At 44.3% G+C, this 13,311-nt stretch overlaps 1 protein-coding gene across 1 annotated transcript; it reads right to left on the bottom strand.

Moving 5' to 3' along the window:
• Nucleotides 1-10,658: 10,658 nt before the first annotated feature.
• NANOS3 (nanos C2HC-type zinc finger 3) lies at nt 10,659-12,037 on the bottom strand. Its single transcript, XM_056850520.1, has 2 exons — nt 11,636-12,037; nt 10,659-10,664 (listed from the first exon to the last, which is right to left on the bottom strand). The coding sequence occupies exons 1-2, from the start codon at nt 12,035-12,037 to the stop codon at nt 10,659-10,661; spliced, it is 408 nt and encodes a 135-aa protein (XP_056706498.1).
• Nucleotides 12,038-13,311: the final 1,274 nt, after the last annotated feature.

Raw genomic sequence — 13,311 nt, 5'->3', positions numbered from 1 at the left:
TTTTCCTTAACCAGCTCAGCAGAAGAAAGCAAAAAGGCTTCCTCTGAAAGAAAAGTACGTGCTAAGATCTTTGTGCCTCCATCTCAACTAAGCATATTTCAGACTTTCATATGAAATTTCAACGTTAGCCCGAATTGTCCTGTTCTGTGCCAGTTCCCGTTCAGGTGGCAATGAAATTTCAAAGCATAGTTGATTACGTTTCCATTTTGCCTCTTGATTTTTTAAAATGTGGATATACTGCTTGAACAAATTCAAAACTTGGTGGCCTGTAAAACATTGCTGTCCCAGAAGAACTGGTGTGATTAAATAGGAGTGGTGGAACAGGATGTACTGGGCAATTTTCCTGTATTAAATGGAAACAGAAATGCTACTGTTATCTTTTTATGCATAATCTTTTTTTTTCCATTTCAGGATGTGTTGGAATCCTCTGAGGCAGAATGTATGGTTAGAAATGTACCATGTAACACCATAGAGAAAGCTATCCAGAGCTCTTTAGTTCCCTCAGAGTCACTAGAGTTGATGGATTTATCAGTAACAAACCAGGAAGATACTAGAGATCAAGGGATTCTTCATTGGGAGGAAACACAAGATGTAAAAATGCAAAATGAGGATAGGATCGTAATCATAAAGAATCATGATCCTATGCCAGGATTCATTGATTCTCAGCCAGAAGAAGCTCAGAAACCAACCGATATCCCAGCAAACATCTCTGAAAAACAAAAGATGAAAAGCAAAAAACGGGTTTCCTTTTTTCTGTGTACATCAGATAACAAAGATGCCCGAAGTCTTGAAGAGAGAGAACCATCTACGGGAACTCTTGACCATGTTAAAAGTGAACAAAACAAAGAAGCACCAGAAGGTCCAGTTCTGCAGACTAAACAGGGGACAGAAAATAGAGGCGAGAAATTAGTGCCAATTATAAAACAACCAAAATTTGATATCTGTGACTTGAGACCCGATAAAAGAAGCAAAACTTTGTCCAAGAGTGATACTGACCAGCAGAATATGACCCAGATTCCTGAGGTGGAAATAAGAACAGAAAACTCTCCCTCTTCCCTTTTCCACGTGGATGGGAAAGAAGAAAAAACAGTAATGTGTGGGGGAAACCAGCTTGTCTGTGTGGAGGGCTGCCTCTCCTCTTCAGAGGTTACTCCACAGCTGGAGGGAGCATTATTGAAGTGTGATTCTAGCGGAGAAAACCTTGGATCAGAAGCCCAGGGGCCTCCCCTTTCAACAGGCACAGGATCCAGTATCAGCCTTGATGCTGTGACTGTAGCGTGCTCTTCTTTGAAAGATCCCCTTTCTGTGGATCTAGAGTATCTGCTTGACAGTCAGCTACATGGCGTCTTTAAAAGCGGCAACCTTGAACATCCACTGCATAAGGTAATTCAATTGTGTTCATCTAGACTGGACTGTTGCAATGCGCTCTGCTTGGGGCTACCCTTGAAGAGTGTTCGGAGGCTGCAGCTAGGCAGAACGCTGTGGCTCCAGTTACTAGGATCATATAACCTTAATATTACAGCCATTATACTGGCTTCCAGTCGACTCCTGAGCCCAATTCAAGGTGTTGGTTTTGACCTTTAAAGCCCTACATGCCTTGGGACCAGGGTATCTGACGGATCCTCTTCTCTCATATGTTCCTTGCCTGGGAATTAAAATCACAGGGGGAGACCCTTTTGACTGTCCTGATGAAAGGCGCTCGTCCGGTTGGTACACGAGAAAGGGCCTTTTCAGTGGCATCCCCAGGGAGGTGTGCCTGGCTGCCTCACTCTTGATCCTTGGGAGGCTGCTGAATATAGTTTTATTCATGATAGCATTTGATTAGTTCTTCTGCCTACTGGCAGTTTTAAATTGTTGTTTTTAACTGGCAGTTTTTTAATGTATTGTACTGTATTATTTATAAGAGCCCCACAGCGCAGAGTGGTAAGCTGCAGTACTGCAGTCAAAAGCTCTGCCCACGACCTGAGTTCGATTTCGACGTAAGTCAGGTTCAGGTATCCGGTTCAAGGTTGACTCAGCCTTCCATCCTTCCAAGGTCGGTAAAATGAATACCCAGCTTACTGGGGGTAAAGTGTAGATGACTGGGGAAGGCACTGGCAAACTACCCCGTAAACATAGTCTACCTAGTAAACGTCGGGATGTGACGTCACCCTGTGGGTTAGGAATGACCCGGTGCTTGCACAGGGGACTACCTTTACCTTTTTGCTGTATTATTTACATTGTGAGCCAACTTGAATTCCTATAAGGTATAAAGCTCCTAAAAGGTAGAAATAAATGTTTTAAATAAACAAATAAATAAATAATGCTAATGGGCACAATCCTAAAAACAACCTATAAACTGCCTAGGGCAACAACTAAATCTCATGACACCAGAATTTGGAGATCTCGGCGTACCTCCAGAGATAAACTGGCAGAATGCCCTGCTAACCCCATACTGGTATAAATCTGGTATTGGCACAGGCATACCAACATAGGGGCCAGAAATGGGTGGCACTGGAGAGGGCAGGGCTTAGTATCCTAATCCCCCTCAGTCCATGTCCGGCCCCCTGCATATCATTACACTGGTGAAAATTCCAGTGTAAATATAAACAGTCCCATTTAATTCAATGGGAGTGAAAAACAAATCCCTCTGCCAGCTTCCTGCCCCACAAAACAGCTGAGGTTGTTACCATCTAACAACTTCATCCTAACATCCTTCTAATTCCACTGAAGTCAGTTGTCTTAGAAAAGGGTGATTCTTGCCAGATACGCTGCAGTCCTAAGCAATCACGGCTCTCCTGTTACTTCACACTGTTAGGAGCAGAATCCTAAGCTGGAAGTTTTGCGGGATTTGAAGAAGACCTGCTCCACCCCTGCCACTATCTAATTATGGTCTGTGTGCTGGCATTACTGTTAACGCTGGCATGATGTTGCATCAATGTGGAATTCCCTAGAGCAGCATAGCTACAATCTACTAAACCAGAAGTACACTGCTATATTGAAACACATCCCTGTACTCTGTACTTTATTTCTCTCCCTCCAGTCGCTCTCTCCAGATGATTCATGTGCTGCAAGTGGAACAGAATCTGTTGATAATATAGTTCTTCCAAACAATGCCAGGTAAGTGGATTTCCCAGCATGATCTTTCTTTGCTAGTGCGGGAGTGGACTTCTTGGAACATCAGAGCAAGTGGGTATTGTCATCTTCATTCTGTCCTTGGACAAGGTAACAGAAGTTTGAGGGGCAACATGCAGTAAAAGAGAATGCGCCAATAAATGTGTATACTTTGTAGAGATCTCTGCATATATCATATATAAGATGCCTCTTTTTAAAGTTTGGGTTAAGGATATAATGAATTGGGATACAATGAACTACCAGACGGAACATTGCTTCATCTAGGCCAAACCTGATTAGCAGCAAAGTTTCAGGCAAAGAACTCTATCCCAGCAGTACTACCTGCGACCTTTCCACTGAAAATGTTGGATGCTGAACCTAGACAATGTAATCCACCACTGAGCTATAGCCAAGTGGATTCTTGTTCTTTCTGTGAATGGGGAGATGAATTCCAATTTGCACCTGTCCTAGTAGGTATTGCTGGCTACAAAGGGAAGACTGAGTATCTCTGCTCATAGTTTTGATGGAGGGAGTACACCTGGGTAGCAGGATTGGGAATTCTAACATAGGGATCTAATAAACATTTGGAGAGAGGGGAAGCGTCATGTTTGCTGATCACAAATGCAATGCATGGGGAGTTCTTTTCTCTGAGACTCTGGTCACAAGTAGCTGACCAACAATAATACTTAGAATTTTAAGTGCTTAATGTAGAGTCACTATATATGAGTGTTGATTCAAATCAGCCATGAACTCATTAGGTATCCTTGTGCCAGTCACCTTCTCTGAGATAAAATGAGGAAGGGTACTGTTTACCTTCTTGAGAAGGGCGAAACAAAAATGTAATTCAACATCAAAGCTGAATGGTACATAAATACAGTGGTGTGATTAATGCTTATAGCTATAATCAGAGCATTTGTGTGAACAGTTCATACTGGTAGATCACGATGAGTAGCCGTATAAGTCTGATCTGTAGCAGTAGAAAAGAGCAAGAGTGCAGTAGCACCGTAAAGACTAACAAGATTTCTGGTAGGGTATGAGCTTTCTTGAGCTCACTTCTTCAGTTCATACTGGTGTTTTTAGATATGTGCATGAGCCCAAAACTACCTGTACCAACCTGAAGAGGGTCAAGATGACAACTAGTAATATCACACAGAATTGAATATGCTTACTATCATGCAGACAGTTAACCTGGTATGGGAAGTAAGTTTTCATGGAACTTCAAATTCAGCAACACTATTGTAATATCCCGTCTACTGACTTGTGCTGATAATCCATCCCAGACACTTGTGTGCTAAAAGAGCAACTGTCAATCATGAGCCAGTCAGTCAGAGTTTTACATTAATACCTATGAAAACATTTTGAATATAAAATGTCCTAATTTCTGTTTTGCACTGCCATGTTTTCATTTCAGTTGAGCTGTTTAAAAAGGCACGACGCGTGCAGTTTTAAGGCCTCTTTTTAAACTTAGGAACATAACAATTTTGATCTGTGCTCTAGTTTTTTTCATTTTAAAAATAAAATCAGGGAGGAGATGATGGCAGGAATTTGTGATCCATCCAAGGAAGAAGATGCAACAGACGTTGTTTGTGGACTGATTAAAGAGCTGTCTAATCTCAAGTAAGGTCATATTTTCATGTCATATACAGTGCTGCATACAACAGGTGAACTCCTAAATTAAAGGGCAAAAGAATAATTATACACTGTGACTACCAGGGCATCCAAAGCAACAGCATAGCCTCCTGCACTACCAAAACTTCACTCGACAGTCCTATTGACTGCTCAGAGAAAGCCTAAACCACCATGAACAATGTCATGGCTACACAATTGTGAATGCTCACAGCTTTGGATGTGATGGGAGTGGTTGTGTTTTATAAGCACGTTGGCTGATTACATGAATATCTAACAGCTCAGTGGAATTTGCTAATAAAACCTGTCTTTCCTATTAAATTCCTTGTATTCCTTTTGGTTCTTAATCAGAGCCGGCTTTAGTTAATGCTGATATACTGAGGGCGAAGGAAGTTTGCATGTGACTAAATCTTGGAGTGGGAGGGTTGATGCCTAATTTTATTTCTGTAGGTTGGGTGAGAAGTTTGCTAATATGGAACACATTGTGGGTTGTGTTCTTTCTAGCCGGCTGGTCATGAATACCCACCGGGATCTGGATTCCTTCAAGAGGCTGAAATTTCGGAGATACAGGCAATCAGGAAAGCTTTTGCCTCACAGCCTGAGTGCTATGACAAACATGCAATGTACAGTGAAGAAGAAAAAAGTGTCGTTTGTGAATGCTAGCTTTAACGTATGTAAGGATTTTCTCTGTTCTAGTGATGTTCCATCATCTGTGACTAGCAAAGCAGTCATAATGCACAATGTAGAAGCAGATGTTTAAAACCACAATGGCAGAGGTCAGTGGCTTATCAATGATAATTACTTACCAATTCCAATTAAAACTTAATTGGAAGTTTTTTGTTTTATATTGCTTTTAAAGTGTTGTTACCTGCTCTTAGCCCGGCCTGGCTGGGTATGAGGGTGGGCTATAAATTTAAATAATTAATAAAATAATAATAATACCCAAATGTTAATAACCCTTGAACTGTTGCAAGGTGAAACTCGACATTATGTGGGGAAACCTTCATCAGGAAACCTACAGGTTTGATGTTGCTTTTTTAAACTAGTTAACTGCTCCCCTTACTGCCACACTCCTGCTTTTGAAGATTGGGGAAGCGGTGCTGGAAGTCGAGGGTATGAAATCATTCTTTCTTGCACTGTTGAGTCCATCTAAATCCACCCCCTTCCCCAACTACAGCAAACTCCTTCAGAAAAAAAGGAGCAGTTCATACCTGTGTGAGTGTTCCTTTCCTAATATTCAAAGCAGTGGTGTAGAACTATTAGCTAGCATTAAAGGAAAGCTACAAAGAGCAGAACTGTACCATGGATCTTCACTTTGCATTGATGTAATTTGGCCAACAGCTATGTAAGGAATCCTTGCAGATGATAATTGGGTTTTGCATCTTGGTACAAAACCATTCCCTTGACATCTCTAACAAACAGCATGCACAAATTGCTGTATTCTCAACCCATATCAATGGTCAGATTTTCCCATGCAAAACGTGAAGAACTCTGCCATGTGGTCTTGCAATTATCTGCAGTCCTGTATTAGTCCAAAACATAGGCCTTTTAGAATGTAAATGGTAAAAACAAAATCCTATTTAATGGCCAGTTTCACTCTGTTAATGGCCAGTTTCACTCTGTACCTGCAAAATGTTGATAATCTTTACCGATATAGACCGGTTTTATTTTATTGCTTTAAAATTTCCCAGTTTTGAGAGGAAACAATGTGCTATATTTGGGCACCATGCAAGCAGTGTCCCACTGATGTTGATATAAGAGTTACCTTATATTTAAATTTTTCCCACTGAAACTTAAAAGTACTCCATTGAGGTCTTTGTTTGTAGTTCTTGTTTGCCTTATGTGCCTTATGTGTGAATATGTTCCAGTTAAAAATCCATCATCTTTCATTCAGCTTAGAAATTTCTTGGAAAAAGACAGACACAGCAGAACATTTGCGTTTTAAACATAAACAAAATATATATTTGTATAACAAAGAAATTTGTATAACAAAGAAATTTGTATAACAAAGAAATTCAGCTGAGAAATTTCTTGGAAAAAGACAGACACAGCAGAACATTTGCGTTTTAAACATAAACAATATATATATTTGTATAACAAAGAAATTCAGCTGAGAAATTTCTTGGAAAAAGACAGACACAGCAGAAAATTTGCGTTTTAAACATAAACAAAATATATATTTGTATAACAAAGAAATAACATTAACTATACAAAAACCGATTGCCAGATCCCGGGTGTGATATGCCACCAGGGTGAAGTCTGTCGTCTAGGTTTCTCCCTGTGTTTTCTCTGGATTGCTTCTGGATGTTTAGATTGATTCCTGCAGATTAACCACTCCATGGGAGCTGTAACAATCCCAGCCTTCCTAAACTTCAGGAAAAGTGCGAGGTGTGTGCCTAAAAGTGCCTAAAAAAGGAACAAACACATATTTATTTTTAATCAGTTTTTCCTCTCAAAAATGGTTATTCCTGGCTGGCTTTACTCCATTAGAACTGAAGCATGGTTCTTAGAAATACCCATGAGTGGTGGTGGGTAAAGCCCCGTAAATAAAATTCCCTGCACCTAGAAAATTACTATGTCAGGGAAAGGGCTAGACTTTCTCTTAACAGTTTTCTAAGAGCAGGTGTGTGTGAGAGAGAGATTAATTAATTAATTAATTGGTCCTCCATCTGCAGTCTGACATGGCAGGGTTTAGATATAGTTTTATCTCCTGTTAAGAATTAGTTTTATCTCCTGTTTAAGAATTAGACAAAGTCTAAAGTTATACCGGACAAACTAATGCCTGAGTTCTGACATAAAATGTGGGGACTAAATTCCATATATCGTCCAATCTACTGAGTGCACGTGTGTGTACCCAAAACACGGGCAAACTCTCACTCATCAGAATTCTTTCTTAAAGGACTATTGCGTTTTCCCAAAATGGAATTTCCAGAAGACCTGAATGCCTTTTTACCGTCTGCCAGACTTTCAGGAAACTCGACAGTTTCTCTGCGGTCTAGAGATCTGTTGTGATTCCAGGAGATTTCCAGGTCCTACCTGGAGGCTGGCAACTCTAGCTCTCAAGGTGCATTCTAACACCCTCACCCTACTCTGTGCATCGTCAGGGAAGATAAATCGCAAACAAGTTAACTTATGCTACTTGCCTGCAACTTTTGGAATCCTTCAGGGTTCTTGGGAAAATAGAAAATCATCAAACCAGTCCAGTCTTCCTATATTCCTGTATTTAACAGCAGAGTGGCTCATTCTACTTGAAGTTATGTGGGTGCTACTTTTTATTTTTCTGTTTAATAGGGGAAAGCGATCTGGAATCTAGTCAGCTCGAAATGTATTTTATTTTACTTCACTTATACCCCGCCTTTCTCCGCAATGGGGACCTAAAGCAGCTTACGTCATTCTCCTCTCCTCAGTTTTATCCTCACAACAACCCTGTGAGGTAGATTAGACTGAGAGCATCAGAGGAGGGCGACAAAGATGGTGAGGGGTCTGGAGACCACGTCCTATGAGGAAAGGTTGAAGGAGCTGCATATGTTTAGCCTGAAGAGGAGAAGACTGAGAGGGGATATGATAACCATCTTCAAGTACTTGAAGGGCTGTCATAGAGAGGAGGGTGCCAAGTTGTTTTCTGTTGCCCCAGAAGGTCAGACCAGTATGAATGGGCTGAAATTAAATCAAAAGAGTTTCCGTCTAGATATTAGGAAGAATTTTCTAACAGTTAGAGTGGTTCCTCAGTGGAACAGGCTTCCTCGGGAGGTGGTGAGCTCTCCTTCCCTGGAGATTTTTAAGCAGAGGCTAGATGGCCATCTGTCAGCAATGTGGATTCTGTGACCTTAGGCAGATCATGAAAGGGAGGGCATCTTGGCCATCTTCTGGGCATGGAGTAGGGGGTCACTGGAGGTGTGGGGGAGGTAGTTGTGAATTTCCTGCATTGTGCAGGGGGTTGGACTAGATGACCCTGGTGGTCCCTTCCAACTCTATGATTCTATGACTGGCCCAAGGTCACCCAGCAAGCTTTCATGGCAGAGCAGGGATTCGAACCCAGGTCTCCCGGATCCTAGCCCAGTATTCCAATCACTACACCACACTGGCTGTCTTGCAATAAAATGCTACCTAACTCATTTCTTGGTTTCAGTCAATTAAGAATGATTGTCTTGTTGGGTAGGTTGGCCAGCCTACACCACTTGGGGTGGAATCAGAATCTACAATCAGAATGGAGCATGCAAGTTTGAACATCCCCATTCTCATACTGAATTGGGAAAAATTTGGTCTGTGTGAGCAGCCCAAGTTTACCCAGCAAGCTTCCATGGCAGAGCGGGGATCTGAACCTGGTTCTTCCATATCTTAGTCTGATACTCTAACCACTACACCACACTGCCTCTGACTTACCCTCTCCACCCCCCACCCCCCGCACCAACTGCACAAGCCATGGCAGGCTGGGGATGCCACAGCCTTTTCTCGCACCCAGGAGTCTGCATTTTGAAATTGCATGTCTGTGGGCCTTGGATAGGGAACAATCATTCCATACGCAAGAGGGTATCTTTCTAATGGAATAGCAATGATTATGGTAGATATTGCCTGCTTTTACTGCATTGTCTTATAACCTTGTAATCCACTATCTTCATCATTTACAGCACACCTTGCCTTATATAGTTTTTCAAAATCTTAAGAGTTGGAAGGGGCCATACAGGATCAGCCTAGAGCAGGGTTGTCAAACTCAATTGTTATGAGGGCCAGATATGACATAAATATCACTTGGTAGGGCCGGGCCATGCCACACCAGCCCAGATCAAGAGTGGTGGCTGCCTTGCCTGGCTTGCGGGCCAGACAAGAATTCTCAAGGGGCCAGATCCGGCCCTCAGGCCTTATGTTTGACACCCCTGGCCTAGAGCATCCCTGACAAGTGTTTGTCCAGCTGCTGCTTGGAGACTGCCATTGAGGGGGAGCCTCACCACCTCCCTAGGCAGCTGATGCCACTGCTGAACAACTCTTACTGTAAAATTCCCCCCCTAATATCCAGCCAGTATCTTCCCACCCGTAATTTAAACCCAATTTTGTTTGCATTGCTCTTCAACTCTGCAACCCTAGTCCTGCATTGTTCTCATTGGTCATTTTACTCTCTGATCACCCTCTTTCAAATCCTGTAATCCGCCTCTAGCCTCAGCGAGAAAGGCAGACTAATCCAGAAAGTAAAAACACATTCAATCAAATAAAAGTGTGCTGGAGCTGGCTGGCCTAATGCAAGTCCTTGGCACGAAAGCAGTGAAACCCCTTCCGACCAAGCCATTTGTAGGGTTGCCAACCTCCAGGTGGGGCCCGGAGCTCTCCTGGAATTACAACCAATCTCTGGATGACTAGAGATCAGTCGAGAAAATGGCAGCTTCAGAGGGTGTACCCCATGGCATCATACCCCGCTGGGATCCCTCTCCTTTCCAAAGGCCATCCTTCCCAGGATCCATCCCCAAATCTCCACGAATTTCCCACCCTGGAGCTGGCAACCCTAGGCCTAGCCCTGGCCTCTCTGCTCCCCTCCTTTTTTTAAAAAATAATTTTTTATTAATTTCCCACCACTTTAACAAACAACGATAGCAAACCTTTTAAAAACAAACAATGTAATTTAAAAAATACATAAAACCGAATCAAATTATTGACAGAGAGCTTAGTATTGAATGCATTTTTCTATTTATCTTGACAATTACAGAAAAGGGAGAAATTTTTTGATGATATTGATGATCACATTCTAGCTGTATCTGAAGAACTGAGCTGTGGCTAACAAAAGCTCAGACCCTGCCAGAAATTTTGTTAGTCTTTAAGGTGATACTGGACTCTAGCTCTTTTCTACTATTGATGACACTGAGTTTTAATAACAACAACAACAACAACAACTTACTTCGTTTGACTTAGCACTCTGCGAAGGGGGAACTGGCTGAGCAGTCACGGTACTTTTAAACCTGCGGGTGGAGGAAAGAAGAAGGGAAAAAAGGAACACATGAAGCTGCCTTCTACTGAATCAGACCCCAGGTCCACCAAAGTCAGTATTGTCTACTCAGACCAGCAGCGGCTCTCCAGGGTCTCAGGCAGGGGACTTTCATATCACCTACTTGCCCAGTCCCTTTAACTGGAGATGCTGCCGGGGATTGAACTGGGGACCTTCTGCACACCAAGCAGAGGCTCTACCACTAAGCCACAGCCTCTCCCCAACACATAAAGCTGCCTTCTACTGAATCTGGTCTATCAAAGTCACATGAACACATGAAGCTGCCTTCTACTGAATCGGACCCCAGGTCCATCAAAGTCAGTAGTGTCCACTCAGACCGGCAGCGGCTCTCCAGGGTCTCAGGCAGGGGTCTTTCACATCACCTACCTGCCCTAGTCCCTTTCACTGGAGATGGGGGGACTGAACCTGGGACCTTCTGCACGCCAAGCAGAGGCTCTGCCACTGAGCCGCAGCCCCATCCGAATTCTCAAAACTCTACATGGGGGCTTATTTTGGAGTTTTAAGAATTAGGGTAGGGAGAATGTGCATCTAGAGCACTGGTTCCCAACCAGGGGTCCATGGACCCCCAGGGGTCCGCGAGAACTAAATTAAGGTCCGTGAAACAAAGTTATAAACCCATAATAAATTAATATTTTAATTAAAAGTTTTCTATTATAAAAATATATATTCAAATATTATTCTAAGTTTAATGTTTAACTAACAGTTATGATTAAAGTTTATTTTCAAATTCTCGGAATTTTTATTTTGAACCTTGGGGTCCCTGCACCGAACAAAAAAGTCCTAGTGGTCCCTGGTCAAAAAAAGGTTGGGAACCACTGATCTAGAGAGCGGCAAACCCAAGGCAAAACCTCCCGTGCGTAAATGGCCCCCAGACCGGCCCCCCTTCCTTCCTTCCCCGCCCGGGTCTCGAACCCCCGGACTCGCCTTCCTCTTCTTCCTGCCGGCGGAGTTCCGCTGGCTGCTGCTGTAGACGGAGGTGTAGCCCCGCCGGGTGAGGGGGCAGAAGCGGCGGGTGTGGGCCGCGTCGCCGGTGGCCCCGCACTGGGGGCAGGTGTACTGCCGGAGGATGGGGCAGCTCACCCGGCCCTCGGGGTCCTTGAGGCGGTGGGAGGCGTACACGCCCCGCGATTCCCCGTTGTGCTTGCAGAAGGAGCAGAAGTTGCACCCCGCCGCCGCCGCCCCGGGGGAGCCGGCCTCGGCCGGCACCTCCCGCGTCCCCGGGGCCGCCTGCCTGCCCATCTCCGCCACCAGGCGGGCCAGCTGCAGGTAGTCCCGCCAGACTTCGAAGCGGCGCTCCCGTTGGGGCGGCCACGGGCTCCTGGCCATGTGCAAAGTGCGCTCCCCGCCTGCCCGCTGGGGAAACGAGCCAGCGCCGGCTCCTGCGCCGCCTCCGCACCCCTCCGCCCCGACGACAACAGCCTGGAGCCAAGAAGTCTGCCTGGCTGTGGCCCTTCCCCTGCAAACCTTTTATAAAGGGCTTCACGGGACTAGTTGCAGCTCAGGCTCCAGCCCCATGACCCAAAGGACAAGCCCAAAGGGGGGGGGGGCAGAGGCTCTGGAAAGAGCTCCTCTTTCCCTCCTGAAATCTTTCAGGCCCATCCTTCCTAACTTCAGCAGCTTCTGTCCAAATGTTCCCCAAAGTTCAAAAAAAGAGAGGAGGGGGGACGACGACAAAAACGTAACCCTATAAACAGAATGAAGTACCTAGAAGGTCAAGCAAAAAACAGCGGACAAGGCCAACAATATGATTAAAAACTAAACCATGAAAATGTTTTCTGGATACGTACAAGTTTAATGCAAGTTAAACTCCAAATGATGCAAATAATTCCTATATGGCACAAGAAGCCTTCTAAACACCAGGAGCAAACAAGCAAACAGACAAAGCCTCCAAACCTGGTGTGTTCCATAAATGTCGTGAAGGGAACCATACAAAGCAAACCCGTCGCTTCCAATTTGCGATGGTTAACTTGTGGAACTCCCTGCCCCAGGATGTGGGGATGGCTTTAAGAGAGGAGGGGACATGTTCATGGAGGAGAGGGCTAGCCATGGCTACTAGTCAAAAAGGATACTAGTCATGATGCATAGCTATTCTCTCCAAGGTCAGGGGAGCATGCCTATTCTATTAGGTGCCGTGGAACACAGGCAGGACAGTGCTGCTGCAGTAGTCTTGTTTGTGGGCTTCCTAGAGGCACCTGGTTGGCCACTGTGAGAACAGACTGCTGGACCTTGGTTTTATCCAGCATGGCCTTTCTTATGTTCTTAATAGAGTCATAGGATTCCCAGCCTACAGATGGTGGCTGGAGATCACTGGGGGGAAAGCAACCGTTTAAAAAAGGACTTCACAGAACTGGCTGCAGCACCAGCTCGAGCCCCGTGACCCAAAGGACAAGCTCGAAGTAGGGCAGAGGCTCTGGGAAGAGTTCCTCTTTCCCTGCTGAAATCTTTCACTTCCATCCTTCCTAACTTCAGGAGCTTCTGTCCAAATTTCCCCCCACCAGGAACAACAAACAAACAAACCTGGTATGTTCCACAAACGTCCCGAACAAAACCATACAAAGCAATTCCATCGCTTCCAGTTTGGAATAGACTCATGGTCTTCC

This window comes from Euleptes europaea, chromosome 1 (assembly GCF_029931775.1).
Source record: "Euleptes europaea isolate rEulEur1 chromosome 1, rEulEur1.hap1, whole genome shotgun sequence".
NCBI lineage: Eukaryota > Metazoa > Chordata > Lepidosauria > Squamata > Sphaerodactylidae > Euleptes > Euleptes europaea.
Note: the sequence above shows the minus strand (reverse complement) of the source record. Positions and strands in the feature narration are given on the sequence as shown.